The 14963-nt window shown below is 35.8% G+C and overlaps 2 protein-coding genes across 2 annotated transcripts; one reads left to right on the top strand and one right to left on the bottom strand.

The window, feature by feature from the left end:
- Nucleotides 1–1282: 1282 nt before the first annotated feature.
- LOC105109599 (S-norcoclaurine synthase 1-like) lies at nt 1283–2843 on the top strand. The gene is made up of 4 exons (XM_011004348.1): nt 1283–1558; nt 1639–1886; nt 2017–2344; nt 2583–2843. The coding sequence occupies exons 1-4, from the start codon at nt 1283–1285 to the stop codon at nt 2841–2843; spliced, it is 1113 nt and encodes a 370-aa protein (XP_011002650.1).
- A 1191-nt stretch (nt 2844–4034) lies between these two features.
- On the bottom strand, nt 4035–11882 carry LOC105109591 (pumilio homolog 1-like). The gene is made up of 11 exons (XM_011004340.1): nt 10739–11882; nt 8768–9371; nt 8387–8730; nt 7888–8342; nt 7661–7802; nt 7370–7477; nt 6865–7077; nt 6665–6775; nt 5743–5937; nt 5190–5364; nt 4035–4482 (listed from the first exon to the last, which is right to left on the bottom strand). The coding sequence occupies exons 1-11, from the start codon at nt 11348–11350 to the stop codon at nt 4439–4441; spliced, it is 3003 nt and encodes a 1000-aa protein (XP_011002642.1). The 5' UTR covers nt 11351–11882; the 3' UTR covers nt 4035–4438.
- Between the last annotated feature and the right edge of the window lie 3081 nt (nt 11883–14963).

Consider the following 14963-nt stretch of genomic DNA (forward strand, 5'->3'; position numbering starts at 1 on the left):
GACTCAGTTAATATTATAACTAGGTTGGTTTGTGCAAGACAAAAAATATTAAATTATAATATTTTAATTAAAAATTATTAATATTAATATATATATATATATATATTTAGTTATTTTATAACTTTAATTTAAAAAGTAATTTTAATCAAATATATTAAATTATTTTTTATTTAATTTCAATTTTAAGTAAATATATATTTTTTTAAATTTAACTTAAATTAAAAATAATTTTTTTCAAACCACAACTATAACAATTACCTCAGTGTAAAACAAAGCCATAACAGAGTACTGCGGAAAAAGAACCAAACAACGATGACCCTTCAAGCTACCATGCCGTCGCAACCCATCAGCACCGAAATCAAGAATCTATCAAGTTTGGAAATCAAACAAGAAGTAATGGAACCGGAAAAGCGACACTGAATGCTACAATGGTGGATGTCTGCAATCGCCCTCTAACGTGCTAAGGATCAAGTACCTTAGATATTCTGTATAAGAAAATTGATGGATGGATGGAAAAGCGAACACTGTCTCGAGAGGTTGACAATGATATGCAGTGAAAATTAACGATATTTGAAAACTCCAAATCTTTTATATAAAAGAAGTAACGGTACGCATATAAAATTTTCATACAAACCCTCCTTCAAATTGATTATGAGTAACATTGAAGACTATTGAAAGGGGAAAATGATGGTTACATTACAAGAAACAATTACGATCTTGTGTTTGGCAGACTCCAGAAAAAAATAATCATACAAAATTGATGGAAAGGGACTCGTAGAAAGATACTTGAGATCGAACTATCGATGAATCGTGACACGCCAAGACAACATTTTTACCAGTTCTTGCACTATATTCATTATTCCCAGCTAGATAGAATTGCTATCATAATATATTATAGCGAAAACAGGTGTGTGAAACAAGAACTAAGCAACATTGGCTCTTCAATAAACCATGTTGTTGTCACCGCCTAACACTTGGAGAATATCTCTCTACACTAAACATTGAAATTTGGTTAGTCAAACAAGGTGCAAAGCTCCAATAATTTCTTTAAGGGGATCTATAAAGAAGCGGAAGCAATAGATTCCTTTTTGTCCTTTAGTTTAAAAGAAGCAAGTCTGCTACGTACCAGCTTGGGCATATATATATATGTGTGTGTGTGTGTGTGTGTGTGTGTGTACCTGAACTTAGGGAACAAGATTTAACTAATAGAAATGGATCCAAATGTCGATATATATATATATATATATACCTGAACTTAGGGAACAAGATTTAACGAATAGAAATGGATCCAAATGTTGAAAATGGAGACATGCAGGGAGATAAGGTGTTGGGTTGGGGAAAATCATTGCCGGTACCGAGTGTCCAAGAAATAGTGAGAAAAGATTCTCAGTGTGTCCCTGAAAGATACATACAGGAACACAGAGACAGACCAGTAGAAACTGAAATTTGTACAGGTTCATCCGAGATACCAGTCATAAATTTCTCCTTGCTAGTCAATGGAGACGAGGATGAACGGAGGAAGCTAGATCTTGCCTGCAAGGAGTGGGGTTTCTTTCAGGTACAAATCAACGAGATTTTGCCTGGAATTTTGTTTGTGCTAGAGCACAGCTGAGAATGCTTTTTATTTTTCTTTTGTAGATAACAAATCATGATGTGTCAGAAGAGGTGATAAAGCAAATGAAGGCCGCTGTGGCAGCATTTTTTGAATTTCCATTGGAAGAGAAAAGAAATTATGCAATGGCGGCTAATGATATTCATGGATATGGCCAAGGCTATGTAGTTTCTGAGCATCAAAAACTCGACTGGTGTGACTTGATGTTCCTGGTGACATCACCCCCAAAATACAAGAAAATGAAATACTGGCCGGTTACGATACCAGGTTTCAAGTATGTACTTCAGCGCTTTTCCAATAGGAGATGACATAACTATACAGCTTATGTAACATATTAGGTATTTCTCTATTGTTTAAAAACAAGTCAAACCTTTTTCCTCTGTGGTTCTCTCTTTAATTTTTAGGGAGGCAGTCGAACAGTACTCAGCAGAAATTCTTAAGCTGACTGAGGACATCTTTGCCAACATATCATTGTTAATGGGAATGGACAAAGATGCTCTAAAACGGTTGCATGGGGAGATGATGAAGCAAGGAATACGAATGAACTATTATCCAACCTGCTCGAGGCCTGAACTTGTGCTTGGAGTTGGTCCGCATTCTGATGCGAGCTCCATAACCTTTCTTCTCCAGGATGATGATATCACTGGTCTCCAGACAAGGCACGAGGAAGGATGGGTTCCTGTGAAACCAATTCCAAATGCCATAGTAGTGAATATTGGTGATGTTATTGAGGTATTTTCTAGTTCAAAATCATACTCTTCAGTTCGGTTGCGAGGACAACATTAAAAATATGTTTCCTGTTTTTTCCTTCCAAGAATGATAAAGATTTTATTGAAATTCACAAGGAGCAATGCTTCAAGATTTTTTGTTGCATAAAAAGACTAAAAAAGTTATGGTAAGAATTTGGCAAGGCATTTCTAGTGTTGCGAAAAGTAGTCTGCAAGTCTGATTCTATTCTTATATTTTCCAGAGTTGGAGCAATGGAGTATACAAAAGCATTGAGCACAGGGCGGTGACGAGTGTGACAGCGGCAAGAATGTCCATTGCAACATTTGTAATTCCGGATGATGACGCGGAACTAGGTCCAGTTGAGACAATGGCGGATGATTATAATCGCCCTAAAATGTATAAAGCGATTAAGTATGTTGACTACCTTAGACATACTTTGTCAAAGAAAATGGATGGAAAAGCCAACACCGAACTTCTCAAAGTCGAGAGAGAAAGCAACTGAACTTATTGCCATGTGTTTCTATTTTAGCACAGCAAGTGCATCTTCTATAGAAAAGCCAAAAATAAAAACACTATTCCTTCTATGATTTTGCAGTTCTAATGGGAGAATCGAAGGTTATCATAGAAAAAGCATTCCTGTGCATCTATCAAAATAGCTAAAACATTAAAATATATTATTTAAAGATTTCTTTTCTCATCAATTAAATTTTTCTCAATAACTTTTTTCAAAAAACCAAAAGTATTAATATTAAATATATTAAAATACAATTGGGTTGCTAAAATGGTTTTTTTTCCATTGGGTGCATATTATATATATATAAATTTACACTATTTAAAAAGCCATATCAACAATTTAGCCTTTCTAAATGATTTTTGTCATTGGAGATGATCTAAGATAGCACTGAGTGGATTACAAGCCAGCAACAGGATACATGAGCTTTCTACTATATAGAAAAGCTGGTTTTTCTTCTCTTTTTTTTTTTTTGGTTTTGATTTTTGCTCAGCTCGTTCATATCTATGAGCTCCTACTCGTTCGGCCTCGTTTATCCCCCCATACAGAGAATTGCAAGGGGTTTCAATAATTTTAGGAAACCGGATGCCTAAATCTGTGTCCATGTTGCACAAATGTTGGCTGTGACTACCGCTGCTGGTGTAGCTGTATTGCCATGGATGTAGATGTTTATTGAAAATATTTTAAGCATCTCAATGACACTCAGAAACCCATTTCCAAAAGCTCTGTTTTCTAGCTTCGCCGTTGACGTAGCTGATTATCTAATCAGCTTTTAAGGTAGACCGAACAGTAGCTTTTAAGGGGGACCGAACGGTTTGGGTTTGGCATATGAAGAGAAAAATCCTAACAGAACAGATTTTTGAGTGAAAAGCGTTTCTTTACAATCACATTTTCATGGGAGCGCCCGAAAGGAGAGTTCAACGCACACTTTTGGAGCGCCCGAAAGGAGAGTTCAACGCACTCTTTTGGTCTGGTCTATAGAACTGACGACAGCCGAGCGAAGCAGCAACGCCCAAGAAAACTTCCGAATACTAATAAAATTGAAATTGTCAACTGGGATATGATATATTTCTTGAACCCAATTAGTGACATGATTCAAGGGGCACCATAAAATTTTAGACAAATCATGATATACCCACATAATGAAATCCATTCCTGTACCAGGCAAGCAGACAACCATTGTAAGTGGGAGTAAAAGTTTTTTAAATAAGAAAGATAAGCAAATCCCATACATCAGGAAAATTCCATACCCTCCTAAACACAAAAGCTGTTTCCGCCTGGTAACATTTTGTACAGTCACGATCATAAATTAACTACCTCCCTTTTTACACCCTTAAAACTTGTACAGTAATTCTTTATCTTCTCTGCAAGAACTTCGGCATGTTCACCATCTGAACTCAGCTATCCTGATTCTAGCTATATCCTCAAACTAAAAATGTACAGTTTTCAGTCCAACCGACAGTTTTTATTTTTCATTCAGCTCCAATCTATTCAACTAGTAGACAGAGCCCTTACTAGATATGAAAAGAAGTACAAAGAGAGAGGTGCTCAATACTATCCTCAGTTAGCTGTACAACCCTAGCCTTCTAAGCAGCAGCAGGATGCAGAGTAAGGAAGCTAATTCTCCTCTCTGCAAAAAAACAAAACAAAAGGCAGAGAACTTGTAAGAGCCATTTCTGCACAAGCAATGCAATTTAACATGGATCATTAATCTTCCACACCTGAAAATCTTAATATGTAGCATCCCCAATAGGAAAGACAGAATACTAGGTATCATTAGTCCTTCATGTCATTGAAAAAGAAAAGGAGAATAAAACTGAATATGGAAGATCATTTAAAGATATTTTGCATGCATTTTTCTCTTCAATCTAGAGTAAGAAAATGCATTACTATCAAAAGCTTTCCTAAATTAGTGTATGAGACATGCATATGGAATCCAGGCACTTGTCTGGGAAAAGCTTGCTTTGGCAGCCCTCAAAAATCTTAATATTTTACCTGCATGTTTCAAGCAATAAAATACTAAATAGAATAATGTTTTCACTTGCTACAGAAATAACAAAACATGACATGAAACATCATTAATCTTCCTGCTCATCTTGCTCATGAAACACCACAAAATGTTCATCCAAGCACTCGTGTCTTTAATCAAACATCAAAAAACGAGAGTACTAAACAAATAGAGTGTCTTTAATCAAACATCAAAAAACGAGTACTAAACAAATAGTGGACAAAAATCAATGAACCGAAGGCTTGCAGCATTTAGGGATGTTCTTCCTTTTGTGCAAATCAGTTACAAGAGAACCAGATATAATCAGCAGCAAAAGGGAGTATGCTTACCTCCAGCTGCAACAAGTTTCTCTACACGTGCAACTATATGTTTCCCATAAGTATACTTCTTCAGAGCATTTAAGTGAACTTTTATTCGATTGAGGATCAGTTCAAGTTGCTGGTCATCACAAGTTTCCAGCACTTTCTGTACAACATAATTTGCAAATTGATCTTTCATCATGGCCTGCATATAACAAGAAATGATGTCAAAACAGGGAAACAATGACTCCGGAGACATTGAAGCGGGAATAACAAGAAATGATGTCAAAACAGGGAATCAATGACTCCGAAGAATTGCCCATTCAAGCAAATTACCAAATAAAGTCACACAGATTCACATTATATCAGCTAAACAGAAGAGTTTGCCACAGTCCACCAATTAAAACTTTAACTATAGAGAATGAACCTAACCATTAGCTAATTAAAAAAAAAAAAATAGCAATAACCAAGGCAAAGATGTGAGAGAATGCAATGTGGTAATAAGCCAATAAATACGCAGAAACTTTAAATGCTTATCAGCATCTTAGTTATGAGGGGTACAGCACACAGACAAGTCATAGACCTGAAGAGGCTCATTTTCATCAGTGGTGCCAAGCATCTCATCCACCAGGGCCTGGCGTTCTGCAGGAGTGCCAAAAGTTAAACATTTCTCTATAACATTGGAGGCAAACTTCTGCTGGCTCATTTGAACTATCTGCCCAGTTAATTTCTTTATTATTGCTGAACGCTCATGTGGTTTCCCGTGCTCCAGCACATGCTGCAACATTATTTGAAAGCAATTAGAGCAAATATGTTTAAAAATAAAACGAAACCAAATATGTGTTTAGAGAGAAAGAGGGAGGGAGATTGCAGTTATCATAATAATCTGCAGAACAGATTTGATGGACATGAATCGTGTCTGTAAGAAGGGAAATACAAAGGTGTTAGCAGTGAATAACAGCCAAATGCTTTGGCGGCAATTAAACTTCATGATGAACTTCACAAATGATGTCATTGATTAGAAATCCCCAAATTAATCAGGTAAAGAAGGATGTGTTCATTATGCTCATTTAACAGATACAAACACGAGAAGTTTCCACAAATATTATGACAGTTGGTTGTTTTATTATCAACTGAACATCTTTGAGTCCACAACAGTAAAGGGATCAAACATAATGTGCTGCATGGAACTATACACAAGTTGCTATCTAGCATTGATCAATTGTACAATTAAGGGCGGGTACCAACTTGCCAATCAAAGAATAGTTTATCAGAATTAAAGTTCTCAACAAGCAGAAAATGCAATAAAGAGGGATTCTTCTATGTGGGAGCTGGGGCTATGACCAACAGGTCAGAAATTGGCACTTCTTTGGCACTGGCAATTGCTTGCCAAACATGTTCAAAACATAAAATTACATACATGACCCCACAAACTGCCCCTGGATTGCCATCCATGTTAAATAAATGCATATACTTTAAGAAGCATTCACATATGTACAACAAACCTGGACAACATAATTTCCATATTGGTCTTGTGCCAACATGCAAACAGATTGCAAAATCTCATCCATCATTATACGCTGGGTTTTGGTGTCTTGGCAGTGCTCCAGCACTCTCTGTCACATAAAATTCAAATCAAATCTATGTAATAATATAGACAAACATACAAAGATGTTTGTGACAGGTAAAAACAGAGTTTACACACCTGTATCACACGGCAACCATATGGATGAGTGGAAAGTGTCACAACTTGATCATAAAATGTTGAGACAATAAACTGTATAGCATCTTCAGGTACACATTCAATACACTTCTGAATGACATGGTTCCCATTCTGATCCCGTACACATCGCATAATATGACCATCAAGCTCTGTCACCATTTTAGTCTGCTGGTCCAGTTCAACTACTTCTATAGCCTGGTTATAATGATCAATGAGCATTAAAACTAAGAGGCTAGGTTTTAACCAAGTCTAACACATCATTCTACATTTAGTCAAACATTAGTTTGCAAGTAATAGCAAAGCAAGGGCTTCAGTAAGATGCCAGGAAAAGTGATTTGGCCACGTCTTCAGCCTAGCTTATGATAAAAACAGAATTATGCAGGCATAAGGCACAACAGCAGATTATAGAAGAAACTATCTTCAGAATATACAAGACACCTTTAGAAATAGCACAGGTTCCATAAGCATGGTCATTGAGGAAGCATACCTTTTGGATCACACGACAGCCATACATTTGAAGGCTAAGGGTCAGCACATGGCCAGTTAGCTGGTCAGCCAGTTCTCTTATTTGGGATGCAGATCCATGCTCAAAAAACTGAAGACAAACAGGAAAGTTTTTATATGTAACTCATTTCTTTTCTTTTCTTTTTCGCTTTCTTTAGAGTAGGTGAGGGTGTGTGAAAAGACTTAAGCACATGATAAGCACTAAAGGTCACAGTAGAATCAAAGGCATGATAAGTACATCATAAGAATTCAAGTTCTTCTGATGAGAAAATACCTTCTGAATCACATAGTTACCAAAAACATCAGTCATTAGTGATAGGGCTTGGGGCATAATTTCATCAAAAACCATGTTCTTCTCTTCTGTCATTGCAGTCTCAAGTTTCTGTTGAATGAATCGGCTCCCATACTGATCAGCACTGTTCATTGAAGATGTACAAATAAAATAAGTGAAATTACAGAAGCCTAAACTACAATGATGAAAAAGTTCAATCACGTAGCTACCTGAACTCAACAACATGACCAGCAATTTCTGAGAGTTCAAAACATCTAGTTTTATTGCTTTTGAACTCTTCCAGTAAAGAGGAAGAAAAACTTTCATCCAGGTTACTACCAGCGTCTGAGTGCCAAGATCCGATGACACCCCCCGACAGATTCCTCATTGCAGGAGAAAAACGCATATTCCGTTCACTGTGCCTTAAAGGACCACCTGATCCAACAGATGAGTTTGGAAGAAGGGGCCCCCCTAATGGGCTTCCAGAATAGGACATGCCAAGACCAAATCCAGTGTTTCCATAGTAATTATGATTCAAGCTACCAGATTTGCCAAGGTAAGGAACACCATACTGAGACTTTTGGGAGGACATCAATGTTTCCAATTGAAGTTTTTGGAGGAGATCGTATGCATTACCAACATACTCCCTATCCAGCATGGGGTCATTGAGAGCTGCAAGCTGTGCAGAAGCATACTCATTTGACCCCTATCCAGCATGGGGTCATTGAGAGCTGAAAGCTGTGCAGAAGCATACTCATTTGATCTCAAGTACTGAAGATACAATGGGTCCACAAGAGGCACACCTGCAGTGTGATTCCCTAGTCTACTGTGATTTTGCAATTCTGCTGCAGTAGCCATTAAGTTTGGCCCTAAAGCACCTAGTGCTCTAGAATCCAACCCGGTTCCAGCCATTGCAGCAGCAGCAGCATTTTCAAACAAAGGTGGCAGACTCCCATTCCCAAGAGGGCTTCCTATCATGGACGGCGATGAAGGATTCACAGGATACCCACTTAAGCCATAGTTAGCATATGGAGAATTCATGTTGTCTGCATTCTGGTGGTTAGAAGGAGAACCTCCTCGACCATTCAGAGCCAGCGTGAGAAGGAGAACCTCCTCGACCATTCAGAGTCAGCGTGGGTACTTTAAGGTTTGTGCTGGCAGGTGACTTATTTAAATATGATTGTTTCTTGACATGGTTTTGATCACCTTGCAAATTGAACATGTGATGGCGATCATCAATTTCATGTTGTGTTCGTGACCGTGAGTGGTTCTCTTCATCAACTAGACCATTTGTTGACATCTTCAACCCAGACAAAGCAGCTATGAGCTCAGAATCATTCAAGCTTGTTGAGATACTGTTATATGAGTGTGAACCACTCACATCTCTTTTATCCATGGAATTGGTCCTACCTCCTCCAATAGGTGGAATGCGAGGACTAGGAGCTCTTGCCACAAGCTGAGGGTCAGGTGTAGTGCTTCGTGACAAGGAGGCACCTAATGCAGAAGCATAGGTATGAGAAGCTGATGCGCCAACATTTTGAACTGCAGAAATGCCCTGTTTGTTTGAACTGGAGCATAGAGCCTCAACAGATGCCAAATCACCATGCAGCTGACTAAACTGAGCTTCAGAAGTTTCTACATTGTCATCAAATGCATTGCGGCTAGTGGGACGTGAAGGGTGCCTTGAGATGGGGTTTGCATGACCCATATCATCCTATATTGCAAAACTAAACCATTAATCTATCATCAAGAAAGCAAGTGATAGACAGAAATTCAGAAAAATTTTGAGCAAATACAATCAATCAAGAACAACAGGAATGCAAAAGGGAAAGTTCTTTCAAATAGAAACTAGTTTTTATAACATGAATTAACCACCAAAACCATCATCAGCAAATTACATCAATTACGTGTTCAAATAAATAAAAAAAAGGAAAGAATCTGCTGGTAGACTGTAGATATTTCACAACAATGAAGTCTTCTGTTTCATTAGGCTTGCCATAGCAATCAAGTATGCTTTAACATACAATAAAAGAAATTTGCATGTAGACATTTATGCATGATTCAGTCAACATCCATAGGAACAGCAAAAGAGAATAATGACCCCATCACGTATAGTTACACAACTTTTCAGCACTACAAGTGATCAGAGAAAGCAAACAGTTAGAAATCTAAAACATGTAAAGAAAGCAAAAGGATCACATAAGAGGTCCTCATTCTCAGATCAACATCAAACTAGAATACCCTAAATTTTTCTTTCTGGAAATAGAAAAGTTGTCATGGGGTGAGACCTCTGTCCCTCTCCAGTGTCACTACTCACTCCTCGACACATCAGAGTAATGCCATTGAAAAATAATAGCAATAACAACATAACTTGTTCTTCCTTTCCAGAGATAATGACAGGCACGTCTTTTTAAGCACAATAAATAGTTGGCAAACAAACAAAGCAAGAGGAGCCAAACTGAGAAGAGCCATAGCTGCCAATGAGGAGAATACTAGAAGGCATTAAATAACAGAAAATTAGATTTATTAACTCTCATTAAAAATATGAGAGTTGGCTGAAGTGGTGAAAGAGGATCAAGTATCAAAAAATTGCGATACCTCATCAAAAAATTGAATTTAACAAAACAGAAAGGAGAGTAAAGATCCTTGTAGCTGACTCTGCCTAGCTTGGGAATAAGATTTAACAGAGTGGAGTTCTTCTAGTATTGCAGTAAATTATCACGAAGGAAGAAACAAATAACTGGAAATGAAAATTATGAAGAACGATGGTATCAGTGAGTCTCAGTATAGCATACAAAGACGTCTAAACACATACAAAGTTTTACAATATAATTAATTCAGCTAATTATCAAAACAAAGTGGAGTTTTCATGCCATGCAATAGCGAACAAGAATTTTGTATAGCTATACCGAGTCAACTTTAGGCAACATAAATCCACATAAAAAGAATGATGGTATCAACAAATTTACACTCAATACCACAGAATATCCTTATCAGATAACGAAAAATACAGTACCAACAACCAATCTTCCTAATACCAACACAAATCCAGACAATAAACAAAAAAAATTGTAGCTTTACCTGAATGATCTCCGCGATACTCTTTTGCCTACTCCCTAACCCCAAACCTGGCAATCCAATAAGCCCATCTCTTCCCCACTCCACTCCATTTCCATTTCCATTCCCATTCTCCTCCTGCCCTCCTCCGAACCCTGGCTGCACTGCAAAAAGCGACCTTTGCCCTTCATTATCACCACCTCTACTTCCCTTCCTTCTATCCCCGACCACGGAATTAGAACCACCACTACTACCATGTAATCTCTGTGCAAATCTCCAATCCTCCTTTGACAATAATGGAGGGGGCAATCTTGGATTCAAGTTCACATTAGAATAATAATAATTAACATAAGCTGGATCAGACCTAAAGTCCTCTTCGCTCAAAAACTCACCTTTATTGCTCTTTTTGATACCAGGAATCCCAGTACCATCAAACAAGCCTCCAATAGAGCTTAAAGACCCTTCTACAGTAGGCGGTGCTGACCCACTTCGATAAATATTGAGTTCTTTCTCTCTTTCACTTGCTGCCTCTTGTTGTAGCCTTTGCTCTCTAATTAGCTTGTTGAACTCCTCGTTTTTGAGCATTGATCGCTTTGAGATGTCAGGCAAAACCTTTGAATATATGTCTGTGATCATTAGATATAAGTGTAAGGATTAAAACTTCGAGCTAAATTTTAGTTAAAAAGTGATAAAACAAAACCGGGTTTTGTTTGTTAGATTCAAATGAGTAGGTATGTTGATCAAAACCAAGAACCCATGTACCCCAGGAGTTAAAACTTCAGAAAGAAACTGAAAGCAGAATCTTTGATTTCGTGTTAAACAGTGGATTTGTGGCAGAGATTGGGACTTTGATTATAAACACGGAGATCAGAGTGGTAGTTAAAAGTGTAGCAGGTGATCAATGAAGATGGTGGCTTCAGCCATGTTATTCTGAGAGAAGGTAGAGAGAGAGTGGGGAAGGAGCAGAGTGAAGTGAGGAAAGAGGAGAGTGATAAGCACTAACGGTGGACAGATCTGAGCCGTTGGATTTGTCAATTGAAGGCAGGGATTGATTCTAGCCGGATTTGTTCTCACAACAAGGGTCTTTAGGGTTTTATTTCTTATGATTTAATGCCCAATTACTGATCTTTCATTCTCTCTTTTTTTTCTTTTTTCTTTTTTTACCGGTATCTTTGGTTTGTTTGTTTGGTAATAAGTAATAGCAGCAACAAGGTCACGTTTGTTTTCTCATCTTGATATATAGTGGCGTTAGGCTCCTTGCCTCTTTTGTTTTTTTTTCTTGCTTTTCTTAGGGTATAATTGCGAAGAGGCTCCTGCCTCCTGTCACTCTTGGGATCTCTCTCTAGCTATTGGTTAAAAAATATGTTGCGTTGCGTTGAAACCTTTTTTCTTGTATCTTATTTTAGAATTTATTTGTTGTTATGGTAGTTATTATTTTTTAAAATATTTTTATTTTAAAATATATTGAAATAATATTTTTTAAAGTTTATAAAAAATATTTTTAATGTTAATATATTAAAATAATATAATAATAATTTTTTTCCAAAAATATTTATGAATAAGCAAACTGATTTGTGATCCACAAATGCAAATCTAAGCACAAGGCATTTATTTTAAAATAAAAATAAAAAATAAAAAAGGGAGAGGAGAAGGAACTAACTTTTACGACAATTATAGAGATCATATTGTTTTTATCCATTATCAATCATGTGTCAGAGTTAATGTACCATCATATCCTCCTATGGTAATGATTTAACTTGTTGCTAGGTAATTGATTAGTATAATTTTTATCTGCACATCGAATTTTAATAATGAACTTAAAATGTAATGTATATAAATTAAATTTTTAAAAAATATATATCAAAATACTAATAATTTAAACTAATTTAGGTCAATCTAAACTAATTTGTTAAATTCACAACTCAAATTATAGACCCATCAAATTAATAAAAAAAATTAAAATATTATTTATTTAACTATACAACAATGAACTATTTATTATTATAAAAGCAATAAAATAAGATTTTTAAAAATAGATGGGTTTGGAAAAAAGTTGTTGATATAATAAAAAGGTTGTGTACTGTTATTCAAAAATAATGTATAAATTGAGTGGTATTTAATATGATAATATATAAAATACATTCTTATTTAATTTGAAATTTCAATAAATTAATGTATTTATAATAATTTAAATTGAAGAGAAAATCAAAAACAGACAGCTAGATTTTATCTGTTTTGTTGAAGTGGTCGTCAATCCCTAAATATAGAGCAGTCGGCCCCCACACGACCAACCTAACCCCCAAGGACACAAAAGTAATTCACTGTGACAAATAGAATGGCATTCGTTGTAATTGTTTATGCCCTCAAGCCTTGGTATCATAGCCACACCCTCCCCCGGCGTATTTTCATCTGGAATGCTCGACATCTCTGTGAAAGTTCACACCCTGTCTTCGCTCTCTCAAATTTTACCTGCATGTTTTTTTTTTTTCTCTTGAAATTGCGGTTGAGTATGTTTTAAAAATATGATTGGTTTGAAGAAATTTTAAATTAATATATTTTTAAATTTTTTTATTAGTTTAATCTACTAATATTAAAAATAAAAAAAATATTATAATATATTTAGAAAATACTTTAAAAAACTTTTCATATCAAATATATTATTATATTTTGATATTATTATATTTAAGTAGTGGTGCGTGGGTCGTGACATCCCCCACCAATTAAACATCTAATAAATGATAGCATGGTTCATGAGCATGATGACACCTGTTAAGTTCTTAATTCCATTTGAAAAAAAAATTAGACCAAGAAATAATAAAAACAGAGAGTTAAAGAAAAATGTCAAGTAGGGTAAAAAAACACCTGGGATGCTAGTAAAGATGACACGTGACAGATTTGAAACCTTCTGATGTAGACAAGAGCGACTAAATTCGGATAATAATCCAACATTATTAGACGGGGACCTAACTTAGATATACTGTATTCGGATAATAATCCATATTTTTATGGATCAGTGGTATAAATCCAAGTTTAAGAAAAGATCTTAGAGTTGAGATATTAAAAAATCTAATTATTAAATCAATTTTAAATTTTTCTAGGTAATTTTCTTGTTAAAAAGCCATGGCGTTGCTTTTGAATAGTTGGATATTCCAAAACTATATTTCAGGGCCAGATGCTCTTGATCGAGTCAATTTTTTTCTATGTTTATTAGGAGTTTTATTACGACGAATTTATTTTGGAGTTTATTATTTGTTAAGGAATGTTGGTTTTCTTAATTTATTTAAATATTTTGTAAACCTTTTAAAGAAACAATTCATATATATTTTATTTAAAAAAAAATAAAATTATGAATTCACATGAGCAACATTCTTCGCAGTAAACCTTGTGTGGTTTTTCTTGTAGTTTTTTGTTGTTATTTCCATCTCATCCGACACAGCTTCTTCTTCATGCATCATCTCTCCAGGCTTAAATAAATTATAAGATAGGATTGAAAAATTAAAGTAAAAAACGAATATAATATATAATAAATAACATGTGCGTGTGTGTGTTGGATTTCATTTGGGATTGTGATTGATATCTATGAATTAAATGGATCTTTAATCATGAAAAAAAAAAATTAACGTGTGCGTCGAGGTGTTTTTGTTTGATCCTTAATCAGAGACAGAGATTAGGCAGCGCAAGGTCAAGCCCGTCGAGCTCAAAACAAGAGCCCACGCATGTCACAGTCGATGTACGATGCTCTTAGAAAAAAAGGGCGGGAAACGAGGGAGAAAAAATCAAGGGCGAGATTGGAAACAAATTTGCTCCCAGCATGTGAAAACTTGAATTGATGACAACGAACCAGTGTTTTGAAACTCATCACGGTATGGTGGGTTGATATAAGAACTTGTCCACATGGACACTGGACCGTGCAGGTTTTTTTTTTTTTTTATTGTCCACATGGACACTGGACCGTGCAGGCGTTTTTAAAATGCTATATAGTTGGTTTAAAGAAATTTAGTTGATTTGGTGACTCAATTCATGATGTGATAATTAAATTAATTTTTCAAGAGAATACTTTATTTTCTTAAAAAAATAGTGAAGACAGCGCAATTTTTTTAAAAAAATGTAGTTCTATAGTTTTTAAACCCGGCCCGGTGGCTGACCCGGTCCAAGGCCCGGGTTTCGGGTTTTGACCGGGTCGAATGGGTCAATTTCTATTTTTAAAAAAATTCAAAACGACGTCGTTTTAATAAAAAAATAAATAAAA

The sequence above is a fragment of the Populus euphratica genome, unplaced genomic scaffold (assembly GCF_000495115.2).
Source record: "Populus euphratica unplaced genomic scaffold, PopEup_1.0 scaffold227.1, whole genome shotgun sequence".
In the NCBI taxonomy this organism is placed as follows: domain Eukaryota; kingdom Viridiplantae; phylum Streptophyta; class Magnoliopsida; order Malpighiales; family Salicaceae; genus Populus; species Populus euphratica.

Excerpts from the sequence above, each read along its gene's own strand:
- LOC105109599 (XM_011004348.1), top strand. The coding sequence starts at position 1,283 with ATGGATCCAAATGTTGAAAATGGAGACATGCAGGGAGATAAGGTGTTG. Across the intron at positions 1,559-1,638 it reads AGGAGTGGGGTTTCTTTCAG|ATAACAAATCATGATGTGTC; the intron begins GTACAAATCAAC and ends TTTCTTTTGTAG. Across the intron at positions 2,345-2,582 it reads ATATTGGTGATGTTATTGAG|AGTTGGAGCAATGGAGTATA; the intron begins GTATTTTCTAGT and ends TATATTTTCCAG.
- LOC105109591 (XM_011004340.1), bottom strand. The coding sequence starts at position 11,350 with ATGATCACAGACATATATTCAAAGGTTTTGCCTGACATCTCAAAGCGA. Across the intron at positions 6,776-6,864 it reads ATGGTTGCCGTGTGATACAG|AGAGTGCTGGAGCACTGCCA; the intron begins GTGTGTAAACTC and ends TTTATGTGACAG. Across the intron at positions 5,365-5,742 it reads ATGAAAATGAGCCTCTTCAG|GCCATGATGAAAGATCAATT; the intron begins GTCTATGACTTG and ends TGTTATATGCAG.